This window comes from Trachemys scripta, chromosome 2, assembly GCF_013100865.1.
Source record: "Trachemys scripta elegans isolate TJP31775 chromosome 2, CAS_Tse_1.0, whole genome shotgun sequence".
Lineage (NCBI taxonomy): Eukaryota > Metazoa > Chordata > Testudines > Emydidae > Trachemys > Trachemys scripta.
In genome coordinates, this window is record NC_048299.1 from 65,355,209 (window position 1) to 65,370,627 (window position 15,419).

A 15,419-nucleotide genomic window follows, 5' to 3' on the forward strand; every position below is an offset into this window, starting at 1 on the left:
ATACTGGGCTAGATGGACCTTTGGTCTGACCCAGTAGGGCTGTTCTTATGTACCTTCCATGTTAAATATCCTGTAAGACACATGTCTGGTGGTGTGAGTTTGTCAGGCCAGCACATCCCTCAGCCCACGCCGCTTCCCGCAGCCCCCATTGGCCAGGGACGTCGAACCGCGACCAGTGGGAGCTGCGATCAGCCAAACCTGTGGATGCTGCAGGTAAACAAACCGTCCTGGCCCGCCAACGGATTTCCATGACGGGCTTTGTGCCAAAGGTTGCCAATCCCTGATTTAACACATCAAGTACATGCGTTGTTATTATTAAATGCAAAAAAGCTACATCAATGCAATACTAAGTTTGCATAATTAAAGTCACAAGGTCAAGAAAAACAAAACATTAAAGTTCGTAGAGCATTATCTTTGTGCATAATGGGACAGATTATCAGCTGGTGTAACATCGGCATAAATCTATTTGAAGTCTCAGAATCTCTCCCTGTGTTATGGTGTACATTTTACAACATAAATATATTTTAACCAGCATAACAACAACAGAAATAATGCTATTTATTTGCTGGATAGTCAAGTTCCTAACAATCTTGGTGTTCATTAAATAACAAACCTGTGAATGAGAAAGGACTAAAACTTTAATGAAACAAACTGGAGAGTATCTCTGGTGAACTGCTGCGCACAGCCATGCAGTGTTCTCGACCCCCTGCCTCCAGGGCACATCTCCAAATTCCTATGTTCATTATACTGTCCTTTATGAGGGAGTCTCTTTAAATTATAATCTTTTACAAATATATCTCTACAAAGTGAACATTTTTGGAACCTTAAATGCTACATTTAAGTGATGCGACCACTTTTGGAAAATTTAATCATAAGACCCTAGGTTACTTTAATTTTTTTTTTTTTTGCATTTAGTTTCCTTGGTTTTTTAACATAAAAGGAAAAATCAGAGGTACTTGTGCTTAATAATATTTGTATGTGTATATATGTGTGTGTGTATATATGTGTGTGTGTGTGGTTCACAACTCACTTAAGAAAATGAAGTGTCTCTACCCTTGCTGCTGTTGCTCTGGAGATGGTTTTCTACCATTTTACATTTTGAAAGGCATAGAGTACCATCACAAAGACGTTTGTTTTTGATTAGCATTTGCAGGATATTAGAGAATGCAACAAAAGTAGCAAATACCCTAAAATCTCAGCCCCTTCCCATGCTGATTTCCTTGTGAAGCCAGGCAGGGGAGATGTGGCAAAACCTGGACATGAGGGCCTGAATGCAACAGAAGAAATGGGGTTCTTTTGCATCATGGAAGAGGATTCCTGGACCTCATGCAGAGAGTCTCATCAGGTGTTCACTGGGGAGTAAAGCCACAGGCGTGAGTCTGTGACTATAACTGGATCCACGGGCCAGTTCCTCCGCACACAATTTTCTCTTTTGAAAAAGTGGAAATACAGGAGAACAACAGCAAGGTGACCTTTTTCCTCTATGAAATTTTGTGCGGAAAGAGAGAACCCAGTGCTATTCAGACCTGAGAGGAAAGAAGCCTGAGGGAGACAATTGGGCTAAATGTGAGTTTGGCACTGAAGGGAGGGGGGGCCACTCAATGGTGAGTGCAGTACAGATAGATATAAGGAGAGCATGGTGGAAATGGCTCTGAACTGGATGCCCCAATCCTCTGGCTCAGCACTGGTGGAGACCAGAGTCGAACAGAGGGACATATTCCCCTCAACTAGGAGTTACCTTCCTGTAAATTAGAGGAAGCTGATCGTTCCTCATGCATCCATGAGTTGTAGGACATAGTTGTGAGACAGGCTATAGTGACTGGCGATTCATTCATTAAAACTATCAGTAGCTGGATATGTGGTGACCATTTGGCAGTTTACCTATCAAGTGTGAATGAGGCAGATCTCATGAGACATCTAGCCAAAGTTTTAGTTAAGTCGGGGTGAAGTTCATGGTCACAGGACATGCTGGTAACTGGCATAGGGAAGTGTAGGAAAGAGGTCCTGGAAGCTAAACTTAGAATAAAGGGGAGGGGAGCATATATCCAGGACATCTCTAGTAGCTTCCTCTGATGTGATTTGGCTCCATATGCAGAGCCAACTAGATGGGGAACCCAAGCTCTCAACTGTAGATGACAAGGTGGTTGTTTAAAGAGAAGGGCATTACATTTATTAGAGATTGAAGCACTTTGAGTGGGTGGGTGGGGGAGAGGAAGGTGAAACTGAGCTGAAAGAGGTGGGCTCAACCTTAACCAAAGAGGAACAAGACTGTTGCATGGAGATTTCAAGTTTCATGACTTATTTCATCTAGGAGCTGGCAGAAAACTGCCAGATGAGGAGGAGCTCACAGGTCACATACAGACACAGGCTAGAGAGGTCAGTGATGCAAAGGTAACTATATTTGGTAGTAAAAGTCAGGATAGAAAATACATTTGAGCTGGAGGAGGGACAGATTGAGATCTCAGAGATACATTCTAGAAAAGTACCTGAAAGTACTTAATTAAAAACCATCAGGATTGTTTCCGTAAACATGGTGCTCATGAAAGGGCCAGACAGGCAGATAGCCACTGAACAGGTGTACCAGAGGAAGGATCAATGACAGCATCCCCACACTGATCTGCCACTATGCTTTATTCTAAGTTGGAGTGGCCACCAGTTCAGTTTACGCATCCATTCAACCATTGCTCTATCGGCTGAAACTCCCAAAAGGGGAGACAATTAACACTGCGTGTGGTTTTGTTTTTTGTGATGGACACACATCGACCATAAGAGGAAAAGAACTGAAATGAGATGACTGTTTCAATTGGGATACTCCATAGAACTGTGTGATGAAAGTCTTCTGTAAAAGGGAATCATCTTAGGTATTTGAAATTTGGATTTGTTCTGACTCAGAACAAAAAGCAAACATTTTCAAAAGGGAAATCCCCAGGGTTCCCGACTCAGTCAGTCTGCCTGGCTAGCTGTCATGGGCTCTGGAAGCCCCAGTCTTGGAGCCAGTCCACTTAGTTGACTACCCTGGGACCATAGACCCTAGAAACCAAGGCTTGTGAGCTGACAAGAAATGAGGCAAATTTCAAAAGATTGTCAGAACCAGCCTGGTTACAAGAGAAGACAGATGCTGCACTTCTGGAACAGTGTCAGCCAACTCCTCTGCTTTTTCAAATGCTAAACTAACTTCTTCATTTTCTGTGGCATTCAGAAGGGAGGAATGGGAGACAGATGCTAGGGTGAGATAGGTGATCACAACGGTGATAAAATACTGAAGGGAAATCAGAATTAAATCAGAACATTTGATCAAGAAATTGGAGGCTAACAAGACTCAAGGGCCAGATAGGAATGGCTATTAACATTTAAAAGTGGTAGTAATAATCGTCAGCTGACATTTATATAGAGCTGTTCACCAAAAAGTGCATTCAAATTTTCCCTAACAAAATGAATTTACTTGCTGTTGAAGTGCAGGGTCAAACAAGGCATCGTTACCCCAAAAATCAGACCCAAGGCACCCCATTTTCCTTACTTCAGCTAATGGTGACAGATCAGCACTACTGATGCTGGATAGCGCCTAGTGCTGAACAGCATTTTCAACACGCAGAGCAGCTGGAAAACCCTTTGTATCAGCATCTAACAGTATGTACACATCAACAGTCTAGTACTGGCAGTAAAGAAAAGCTTTCTAGCCCATTGAAGTTGCAGGAGCGATTTGGATAATTACACTCTGCCCCAGCCAAACTTAAGATTGGCCATGACACCAGAAAGTGTCATGGAATCTATAATAACCACAAATGGCCAAAGCCTCATCTATTACATCTCATCTGAAAGACAGGAGAGACTTATGTTGGCAGATACTAATGCCATGCGAGAGCATTGCTGCAGAACTGTCTCAAACAGAAAGTTGGCCCTCACGAACTCACACCATTTCTGCTGCACTCTTTGGTTCCTCTTGGTTTTTCCCCATATCGGAAAACATTGCAGAATTCTGCAGTAACTATTCCAAATTTGGCATCTTAAAGTAGTTTTACAGCACTCGGGTGGTTTGTTGCTGTAGATGCTCTATTTTTATAAAGGTCTCCCATCCAAACTGATCAGGCCCAACCTTCTGTAGTTTATGGACTCCAATGATTTTAGCAGCTCAATATTACATGCCAACAGGGAAGATGCAGAAAATGACAGCCCTACTGTGTAAACTCGATGTCAGCAGTGAACAAATTACAAATTCCTAATTTAACAAAGGAGGTCTCTGCTCTGATTTTACCAACGGGAGATTATGCCTAATGAAATTTGTTGCAGAAGTAATAGCCAAAAGCTCTGAAACTACTTATGCTACAGAGACCTATTTAGAAGCACATACAAGGCTAATCTATCAATGAATGTTGCTGTATAGGGAACAAGCTACTTATCAAAAAATGTAGAAAGAAGTGGCTCATATATCAAAGATACTTGTGTTCTGAAACAGCTTGTTATGCTAGGTCAGACCTGTCACAAGGATTAATATTAGGACTGATTTTTTCCCCTTTATTTCAATGAACTGGAAGGAGGGATATGCTAAAGAATAATAAAATAAAAAATGCTGTTGGAAGGGGAAGAGGAAAAGTTGAAACCAAGATTAAGAAGAAATATAATTCTAGATGTTGTCTTACAGCCTCTGAAGTTCAAGCAACCTATGTTCACATAAGGGGAAATTAAACTCCTTACCCACTGCCGTGAACAAAGCCCTAGTAATGGGGCTGTGAGCTGGGAACTCAGCAGGGTATAAGGAGCAAAATTCATCCCTGAGCAGGTGCTGACCCTGCCTCCCCCTCAATGGCTGCTACCACTATCCACCAGCTAAAGTAGAGGACCCATGGCCTCCTCACCCACCACTTCCCAGTATTCCCTGCCATACCCACATATTTGGAAGCAGGTTGTGTACCAGCTCATGGTTGCACAAGAAGTCCAGGAGCCACTGAAGAGCTGCTTTCTTCCAAATCTACAGAAAACCCAGACACTCCTTTGGAGGTCTGCATCACAAAGGCTCTTTTCACAGGTGAATTTGATTCATTAACCTAGTTCTACCACATTTCTGTGGGCTTTCATCCCTCACATTCTCTCTGAAATTCAAGCAGATCTGTTTTATACCTGAGCAGCCTATCAACTGTCTGTTGAACCTTGTTATATGTTGATGTAAAGCTGCCAGAGAAGCCATTTGCAATGCAGGCCAAGTTTTTAATTGGTTGTACAAAACTCAATTAGGCTACATATCCTTGACTTTTAGCTACTAGTACCTTATTAATTAACTATATATATACATATACATACATACACACACACACACAATTAGGTCATTCATTTAACAAATCTGTCATTTGTCAGCTGTCAGACTAGACTCTCCTCTACTTCTGACCAGTTCTTATTTTCCATCAAGCAGAATCATAAAAGCAAAGAGCCTCCCTTTTTAAAATGGAAATGTTATCACTACAAAAAATATAAAATGCAGAGGAAGGACTTAACCTAAATATGCTTTGTACTTTCCTTCCAAATTTCCTATGCTCCTACATCTTGTAGCTGTAGAAAAAGTACAGTGGATGATCCTAATACTGCTAAAGCCATCCTGAAGTGCCCTCTTCAATGGATTTCCTGTAACTGTCTTCACAATGGTGAAGATTGTATTTCTGGTTATAAAAAAGTTAAGTTGCATAAGTCACCTAACTAATTCATGGTCTCTTTAGTATGGGGCAAAGCAAGTACAGCTAGATTATCCTTTTCTATTTTTGACAGGTGGGTGTATCCTTCTGAAAAGAAATGTGCAGTCATGTCTTGCTTTCAACAGATTACTTCCACTAACATCACTTTGATGAATTGTGTGTGTTTATTTCCACAGGCATAATGACAATAATCTGATATAAAATAGATTGATTAACTGACACTGGTGGCAAAGCCAAGTTCATATTTTCCCCCTCAGCATGTTCATTTCCCTTTATTATTAAAAATAGAGACCTAGCTTTAACTCCCTAAAAATCTTTCCCTTAAAAAAATACTAACAAAACATGAATTGGTCCTTTCATTGCTTGCCTTAAGCTTTTAATTTTCCTAATGAATGTCTTTACCTCCGAACATCACCATATTTGCCAAAAGAAGCTTATTAACCTGTAGGCCTGATTCTGCTCACAACGGGAGTTTTGGATGGATGTGCCCTATATTTCTATTAGATGTTCTCAAGTAATATTAATCTGTTATTATCAACAACTTCAATAAGGTGCATTACCTCTTAATGAATGGAAAAGAAACATTAAATTGAAAACATGATTAACACTTGGTGATGCCCTAGAATAATCTCTCTCATCAAATGCCATCTCTGGCAAAGGCCCCTTTTCATCAACATTTCCCAAACAAAAGCTGTGACTACAGCTGTGCAAACATTTCCAATGAAACATGCAGCTACACTAAACCCATGTTTTGGAGTTTGGATTCCAATTTGTAACTCAGGCTTAACTTCATTAAATAATTTGTTAAATTTCCTGAACCTTTATCTCAAATTTGGGTATAGTCTATAGCAAACCTAGGCCTGTTATATATAGCAAGCCATTACTGAGCATTCTTAGAGACAGGCCTAATTTTTTTAGAAGTGACTAGGGCGTTTCAGTGCCTCTATTTTTTGGGTACCAATTTGAGCTACCTTGAAGAAGAGATCTGCTTTTCGGAGAGCCAGGCACTCAGCACTTTCTAAAGCTCAAGGAACCTTTAAGACATCTGAAATTGGGGACTAAATAACTGACACTTAAAATCATTAGTCACTGCTTAAAATTTAGATCATGGATTTCTTTACAGTTAAAATGAAGAAGGTAACACCATTTCTTGCATAGATCTTTGTATACACTTTCAAAAGGATTCATCTCGGCAGCCTTCATCAGTATTAATATTTCCACATCATTCATGTTTATATTTCAGACTTTTTCTCTTCCTTTTTTTTTAAATGTAACCAGGAATGTTTTAATCTTTGCTGTTAGAAGGATATTGTTGCCACAAGAAATCACTTCCACCTCCCCCTCCTCCCTCCGGTTTGAACCTGCAGCCATTTTTATATGTGGAACTTGTTTAAAAGCAATTGGAGTTTTCAGTGTGAACAGATTCCAGAATCTGCTTTTATTGGGTTTGTCTATTTTAAGCTAGATCTATTTTTCACCTGATCTCACTGTTACATTTGCTTTTTATGTTTCAGTATTAGTGAAGGAAGTAAGCAACACATATAATAAAATGTATGTGTATAACGTAAGGAGATGCAAACTAAAATGGAAGGACTGTTTCCAATGCATCACTTCTCTGCTTAGTTAAATGATATTTCTTTCTAAGCAAAGATACTGTATGAGACTAGGCTGATACTTTTATAAAAAAGTGCCTTTCATCAAGCCAGAAAAGGAAATTACAGTGTATTTCAGATGTGTTTGTAAACCATTTATCTACACATACTATATACTTTAACTTACTTTTTTGCCTTGCCTCGGCAGGTCGCTACTTTAACTCAAGAGGTCTCACAATTAAGAAAGGACATGAAGAACGTGATGCATCTTCTGGAAAACTTATTGACATCACAGAAGCCTCCAGGGTTCTGTGCAGTGCATGGCACATCTGTGAGTCCTACATTGGAAAGCTTACAGCCTAGAATGACTTGGACTACACATCAACCTTGTATGCATATGCAAGCTGGGAATATTACTTGCACCAAAGCACAACTTTGCCATGGTAACACGACTCCTGACATTTGGCACAGGGATCCATCTTCTGTAGGGAGCAGTCCCCAAAGAACTGAATCCCATGTTCAAAATTCTATGGACAGTGAATTTTATTATACTTCAGGCCTTGAATATTCACCTTCCTGCTATCAGGTAAATCAGAAGGATAATTTGCAGTTTTTAAGATGCACCTCTCCATATTCAGATACTACCTTGACTCCTCTTCAGTCTATTTCTGCAACTCTTTCTTCCTCAGCATCCTCTTCCTCAGAGACTTCTCTGCACCTTGTGCTCCCCAGCAGATCTGAGGAAAGTAGCTTTAGCCCAGGAGCAGTCAGTTCACTAAGCTTTGAGAACTTGCCAGGATCTTGGGACCTTGAAGGAACAACAGGAGCAGTTTCTGCACAAACCTCTGAAGATTTCCCACTAGATGTTGTGACAAGCACAATGGATATTAAAGATAACCAAGCCATAAATGTATAACGATAGACCAATAAGTGGTATTCAAAGCATGTTCCACAGCTGCCAGTTTAAAACTTAACCAGTACTGCATGACTGCTTTGTATTGCCTTTTCTCTGGTCATCATGGAGACTTGCTAACATGAAAAAATCAGATTTTTAGAAAGCAAGTGGATATGATAAGATATAACCAGTTCATACAGTAGGAAACAATTTCTAGATTCTAGAAGCATGTTGAAAAGCATTTTGTATACACAGATATAACTTATGGTCTGTTTGGCAGACTTTTGTGATAGTCCAAAAGACCCTGAGGGTCAGAGCAGCTGGAAGTCTAGGACAAAAGAACTGTCATCGGAGGTTTTTGTTGCTTGAAGCAAAGGCTTTTCCTGAGTGCCCGATTGTTGTTCTCAAACAATATCCGTGGCACTGTTTGCTTCAGGTGATCATGGCTCCTGCTGGTTTATTTGTCAGTTCCGTGAAGGCAATGGGGCAATTATCGCTGCATGTCATCTCCTAGACAATCAACCAAATAGAATTGGTAGAGAGTGGTTAGTAGTCGCATGGTATTTGTCATGTAAATGAAACCTCTTTATTTATCAACAAATACTATTTTTATATACTTGGTATGAAATCTGTACCTGGAACTATTTCAAATATTTATAAGAAGAATAAGGATTTCTTTTCATTTTGTAAAAGCTTGCAGTTTTAACAAGAAATGCACTATCATCATGTAGTAGATCAAACTATTTATTGTTAAGACTATGTAGTTTAAAACTGGATCCCCCTTTATCTGCATGCTGTTTGCAATGAATGTATCCATGCTGGAGGAATAAAAATAAAAGGTAATATTTTATTTAAAAAAATAAAAACCTGGAATGTCAAGTCAGATATTAGTATTTTAACCTGTGAACTGTGCTATGCTAATGATATTCAGTGCCCTAGTTTTGTCTTATAGCATTGTATTATCGCCTCTATTGTTAAAACTGGTTCAGCGCTTCAATATAATCTCTATTTTCAGGGGGTTAATACCTTTTGGCCAACAAAATTCAATGAGAACTGAAAATTGGCAGGTAGAATTGTAAATTAAGAGCAATATTTTTTAAACAAATTTAAAAAAATATTTAGGCTATTTTAATCAGCAAGAAAAGAAGGAGTGAATAATAATCTTGAACTGTTATATTTATCTATTGGTTTGTACTTGTATACCTAAAAATAGCTTTGATCTTTAGAAAAAATTAAATTTGGCAAGTGATTTTGTCCATAAAATTGTTTAAGTGCTTTTGGTATTTTCAAACAATATTTTTTTAATGCTCAATATATTAACACTTTGAATAGTGACTGTGCATGCATAGCAACTACTTTTCATGGAGATTTTTATATGAAATTTTAAGATGAATAGTATATAGCATAAGTACATGTTCATAACAAATCTACGTAATTATACATTCTTTATAACCTTCGATTATTTTTAAATAAGGAAAAAATACTGTGAAATTATTTTTAAAAAATAATGCATCAAATCCAGCAATCCTTATCAAGATGAAACTCCCACTGACTTCACGTTTAATCACAATTTTGATTTCACTGGGAGTTTTATTTGAGTAAGAACCTCAGGCCTGAGTCCAGTGTTAAGGTTTTGATGCGCTAGGGAGCACAACTTCACCCTGATACTCTGTGTTTAACTCACATCATTCCACATTATTAATCTCGCTGGTGTAAATTCAGAACAAAGAGTCAGCATTTAATTTTGAACGGCTTGACTTTTGTCAGTGTCAGACCTTTAACATGGTTGTTTCTAAGAAGTTTTTTCTATTGAAATATTGGGTTAATTTGAAGTTAAATACAGAAGCAAGCATGAAATGAGCTACATATAGAACAGATTAGATAGAGAGAGAGAGAATAAGGTAATTGGTAGAATATATAATAATGTATGTCTACAGCATTTTGTGGGACTAGATTATCCCATTCTTTGACAATGCCCATAGAAAGATAACTTACTTTAAAAATTCTTTAAGGCTTTTATGCAGAGGAAGGAAAGGGGAGAGATTTTAAGACCGCAGTCCCACAACAGACTGATAGTAGCATGGGCCAGTGCTATTTAGATCAGCCTTAACATCAGTAGAAATTTGCTGCTACTATAATTCACCCCATCCCCCAGCTCCCTACAGCCAGCCATACATGTGATTTGTAGCAGAGTCCTTAGAATACACTGTTCACACAGAGCAGCTATCACTGACTTAGGAGCTCGCAACATAGCTGCCCCACATCTTAATTCTTCACTCTTTTGTTCCCCTTCATGCTGCATAAAGAGAACGGAGCACTAGACCCACTGTTCAAAATAGGCACATTTCATTTCTACAATAGCTTGTCCAGTATTTGGAAAGTTCCATTTATCCTGTACCCCAGTCACTGATTCACAGCACAGATACACTGCCTTCGCAGTTCCTATCAACATCACCTGAGTCCAATTACAGATTCAAGACAGTCTTGCCTCTTTCATTTTATAAGTGTGTAGATATATATATATACACACACACACACACACACACAAACACTGTAGAATGCAAAGTCGAGGAGTTCTGCATAATTAGCAGGGATTCACTACTGTGCATTGGACTCCAGCAAGATAAGGGAATGCAAGTGCAACAACTGAAAGCAAATGAAACTCAGCAGATCTGTCACAAGCTACTCTTTGTTTCTGAAGATGTAAAATGTATCACAAACAAAGCTGACAAACATTAGTTCCATCAGTGGTTCTCAAACCAGGGCTGGCGTTAGACTTGCTAGGGCCCAGGGCTGAAGCCTGAGCTCCACCGCCAGGCTGAAGCCAAAGCCCAAGGGCTTCAGCTGTGGGTGGTGGGTCTTGGGCTTGGGTTTCGACTTCAGCCCCACCACTTGGAGCATCCTCGCTCAGGCTACTGCCTCACTGCCTGAGGCTGAAGCTCTCGGGCTACAGTTACAGCCCGGCATGGAGGGTGAGGGTTATGTAATTTTTGTTGTCAGAAGCAGGTCGTGGTCTAGTGAAGATTGAGAACCACTAGTTCCATTATCCTGATAATAATACCAAAGAACTTGTTTTAGCATGTCCTAGACAGCAAAGAGCAGTGTTAAACTGGTGGGGATAGTGCCCCCAGGGAAAGGCTAGAGGATGGACCATTTGGTGCATGATAAGTAACCAGAAATAATTCCAGTGTGAGACTAACCTAGGGAAATAGAAAAGTGTAATTAGAAGGGTGTTTCAAGCGTGATGTCACTTATACAGTGATTGAAATTTGTATTATTTAAAAAAAGCAAGAAAAGACTTGCACATCAAGCAGGGTTTATTCTGGAAATGTTTGGAATTGAGACATTGTCCCACCAAAGCCAAAACAAAATAGGGGTTAAAATGTGAAAATATTGGACATGGCCAAATCTGATGGGCCAAACCTTTTGGAATGGAGCAGGAGTCCTAGCTGCCAGGTACTGTTAGCACAAATGGAGTAGTTCTATGGACAGGGTCACCCTAGGCATTTATTACTATTAAACACCCTTCTAAAGCACCTGTCACTGTAATAGCCAAATGCTCTCCTAATCTAGGGTTGCCAACCCTTCAAGATTGGCCTGGAGTCTCCAGGAATTAAAGATTAATCTTTAATAAAGATTATGTCATGTGATGAAATCTCCAGGAATACAGCCAACCAAAATTGGCAACCCTATTAGGTGCTCAAGATGGATTTCAGTGCTAGTGTTCCTAAATTTTCTCTTCCAACTTCAGCAGTTTATTGTAACTTTTTTTGCACTAAACTTTACAAAAATAAAATAATTCAAATCTATTTTGTCTTATGTTTGTTCTTCATTCTCTCTTCCCCTCACTTCATTTTTTTCTTACACTTTCTATGCTTGTTGTTTTCATCTCTTTTAGTGACTTCCCCATACTCTTATTTTTCTATACAATACAATAATTCTTCCCTCACTACTATTCAGTTTCCTGTGTTCTGCCCTTCAGTCATTCTCGTCTTCCCCAACAATATTAACCTTTTTCCTGTCTCACACATCCCCTCACACTGTCCCATCATTCTTCCTCACTCATTTAAATCAGACATATTTTCCTGTTTTCCCCAAGTCTGTTAATTTAAACAATTCTCTCTGTAACAGTCACCACTAAAGAAAGTGGATACGGACCCTAGTCATGTGATAGGCCAAAGTTTATAATCCTATGTCATATAGCAAGGTCCAGGAGATAAACCATGGGTCTCTTAAAGCAGCCCTTTTACAGGTCACCTATGCATTATATTGGGTTCTTGCCACATTTATTCCAAACAAATCTGGTCTTTGCTATTTGTTCACCATTGCATTCTATCTTTAAGCCTTAGTATGCATTTTTAAAGAGATGCACTTATGTTGTTTCACTAGTTAGTAACATATTAATTAAGCAAACAGTTTTCACTAGCCATGCAAATACTCATTGATGTTTGCAAAGCCCAAGTCCATTTCTTGCAATACCCTTGTTTTGGCCTGGCTATCACTTAACTGCCACAAATAATTTGGCCTCTAATTAGTCCATTTGTTAACTGTGCACAAGATTTAATTTTATTAGGCATGTCTGTAACATACTAGTCAATTGTCTCAGTTGTTTCTTGTTTAAAAAAAAAAGTGTCTTTCCTGAGTGACATTCTTGGCTGGATCAATGTATTGACATTTTAAATGTCTTTGTCTAGCAGTTTGTCCTGTGCATATTTTTAGTGGAATGTACTGTAGATCTTCAATCCTCTAGCCCTACCATGTAGGAGTGTGCAGGATTCACCTTCTACAGGTTCTCTTCAATACCATTTGCTTCCAAAAACAAATATGTGCAGTTGGTTCACCCATCTCCTTCTATGTTATGGAGTTCAGGGGATGGCATTTGCTCCATTTTTGCCAAAGATTTAAATTTTTTTTCTGCCACCTTATCTTAAAACACCAGTCATTTACTGCATATTTTTTTCTCTCTTTCTGCCGTGCGGAGAGAACCTCACATAGTAGAGATCACTGACTGCAGCAGCTATGGTTACACTCACGTTAAACTCAATTTTCCCTCTCAAACAAAAATATCAACTCCGCCTTCTCAAACAAAGTCCCCCAACACAGGAAATGATCTACCCCAAACAAATCAAAGAATCCCTCCTAATTGATATCTCCCCTAAGAAGCAAGTGCCCCGAAAACAAAGGATCACTCCCAAATTAAGCGAACAATCCGCAAACAAAAAAATCAGTCTAATCCCACCAAAGCAAAAATCATTTTAAAAAATCCTAAAACAAAAATCATTCTCCCCTGCCCTCAACTACTTTGACTTCCTCTGTACTTTGTTTAGGGTGACCAGACAGCAAATGTGAAAAATCAGGACAGGGTGGTGGGTAATAGGAACCTATATAAGAAAAAGACCCAAAAATCGGGACATCTGGTCACCCTAACTTTGTTGAAGGCTTTCCTTCACAGTTGGCTTGCATTCTGTCTACCAGACAGCCCTCCAACCAGCCTTGTTTGCTAACAAAGAGGTGTGGCTTCTGATTAGAGCTGCACCAGGACCAGATGTTTCAGGTTGCTCTCCAATTCGGGGGGCATGTTTTCGACTGAACAAAATGTTTTATTCAACCCAAAACAAACTGTTTCATTTAGTTTAAGCTGAATGCTTTTTAAATAAAATTGAAGCAGATTTACAAACACAGTCATTTTGAATTAAAAAAGAAACCAAAACATTTGGTTTTGAAAATGTCAGGACACAATGTTTTGGTTGTTTTGGAATGTGTGAGATTGTTTTTCTAACTGAAACAATTTGGCAAATCCCAGAAGTTTTGCTTCACCTGAATCTGCATTTTTCAGCAAAAGAAAGTTTTGTCCAAAACAATTTCACCCATCTCTAAGGCTGGTGGCTGCCCTCCTCCTACGTCCTTCAGCTCAGGTGAGTCCTCTGTCCCACTACTGTGGCCTCACAGGAAGCAATGACAGCACCACTCTGTAGTGCGAACACCACTGAAAGAGGGCAGCAGCTTTCTGCTTCAAAGACACAGAGATGGCTGCAAGGGAGCTCCAAGCAGAGGGGAAAGCCTGTCAGTTTCAAGAGCATAGGGTTGCCAGGTTTACATGGACGTATTCCTGGAGGTTTCCTCACATGACATCATCTTTAATTAAAGATGAATCTTTAATTCCTGGAGACTGCAGGACAATCCTAGAATGTTGGCAACCCTAGGCACAGGCCACTCATTAACAGCACAAGAGGATTTTATTTTGGTAACTTTAACCTGTGCTTAGGTTGGCCAGGGATCTTCCAGGAGCCTTCCCAGTATCCCTACAGGCCAGTCTGATTATTTAAAACAGAAGACTGGTTTCAATCGGAAGGAATGCCACTGCTTCTGGGAGCCGCGCGGAGCCACTGCACGCACAGAGCGGGGCAAGCCCCTGACCCTGCTCCCTGGCTGAAGTGCCAGACTGGGGCAAGTCCCAGACCCCGTTCCTGGTGGGAGCTCGGGGCCAGATTAAAACATCTGAAGGGCCGGATGCGGCCCCTGGGCCATAGTTTGTCCACCCCTGCTATAGGTAGAATAAGAGCTAAGGAATTCCAGTTTGACAGCTTCATCGTGCCAAATGCTAGAGCATCTGGTTTCCTATTCCAAAGCCTTTGCACAGTAGGCTTCGATTTATTACAAACTCCCCAATAATTCTTGTGTAAAAGAAAAATTACCAAGGTTATTAAAAAAAAGGCGAGATGTAAGCCACCCACTTGCAGAGCAGCCACCAAGAAAAGAAACTAACTGGGCTGCAACCACTGATTATTTAGGTAAACATATTGATATTTTTCTGACTGAAGGAAGTGTAAAAACAGATCATAAGAGCGCATGCGCGTGTACACACACACACACACCCCACCCCTCCCACCCCCCAGGCTGCAATCACAAGACCCGGGCATGTTTCATTTTCAGTAAAAATGAAATGTAAGAATTTAAAAGAATATTGCCCTACCCCAGGGCCATAACATACCTTCTTCGTTAAGCATAACTCATCACTCACTTCAACAGGGAGTTGTGCTTAGAAATGAATGGCATCATCCGGGCCCTAGTTAGTTATTTGCATTACTGTAATGCCTGAAGGCCCCAACAGAGGCCATTGCCTCACTGTGTTAGGTGCTGTACAAACGCATCATACGAAACAGTCCCTGGCCCAAAGCGCTTTCAGTCAAACGAGACAAGACACAGTGGGAGGAAGAAGGGAGGTACAGAGAGGTGAAGTGACTTGCCCAG

At 40.0% G+C, this 15,419-nt stretch overlaps 1 protein-coding gene across 1 annotated transcript in view; it reads left to right on the forward strand.

The window, feature by feature from the left end:
• Positions 1–9,309, forward strand: part of KCNH8 (potassium voltage-gated channel subfamily H member 8) — a 343,253-nt gene extending 333,944 nt beyond the window's left edge. The window contains exon 16 of the mRNA XM_034760755.1: positions 7,482–9,309. Coding sequence (XP_034616646.1) covers positions 7,482–8,189 — 708 coding nt within the window. The 3' untranslated portion in view covers positions 8,190–9,309. The remainder of the gene's footprint in view (positions 1–7,481) is intronic.
• The last annotated feature ends 6,110 nt before the right edge of the window (positions 9,310–15,419 follow it).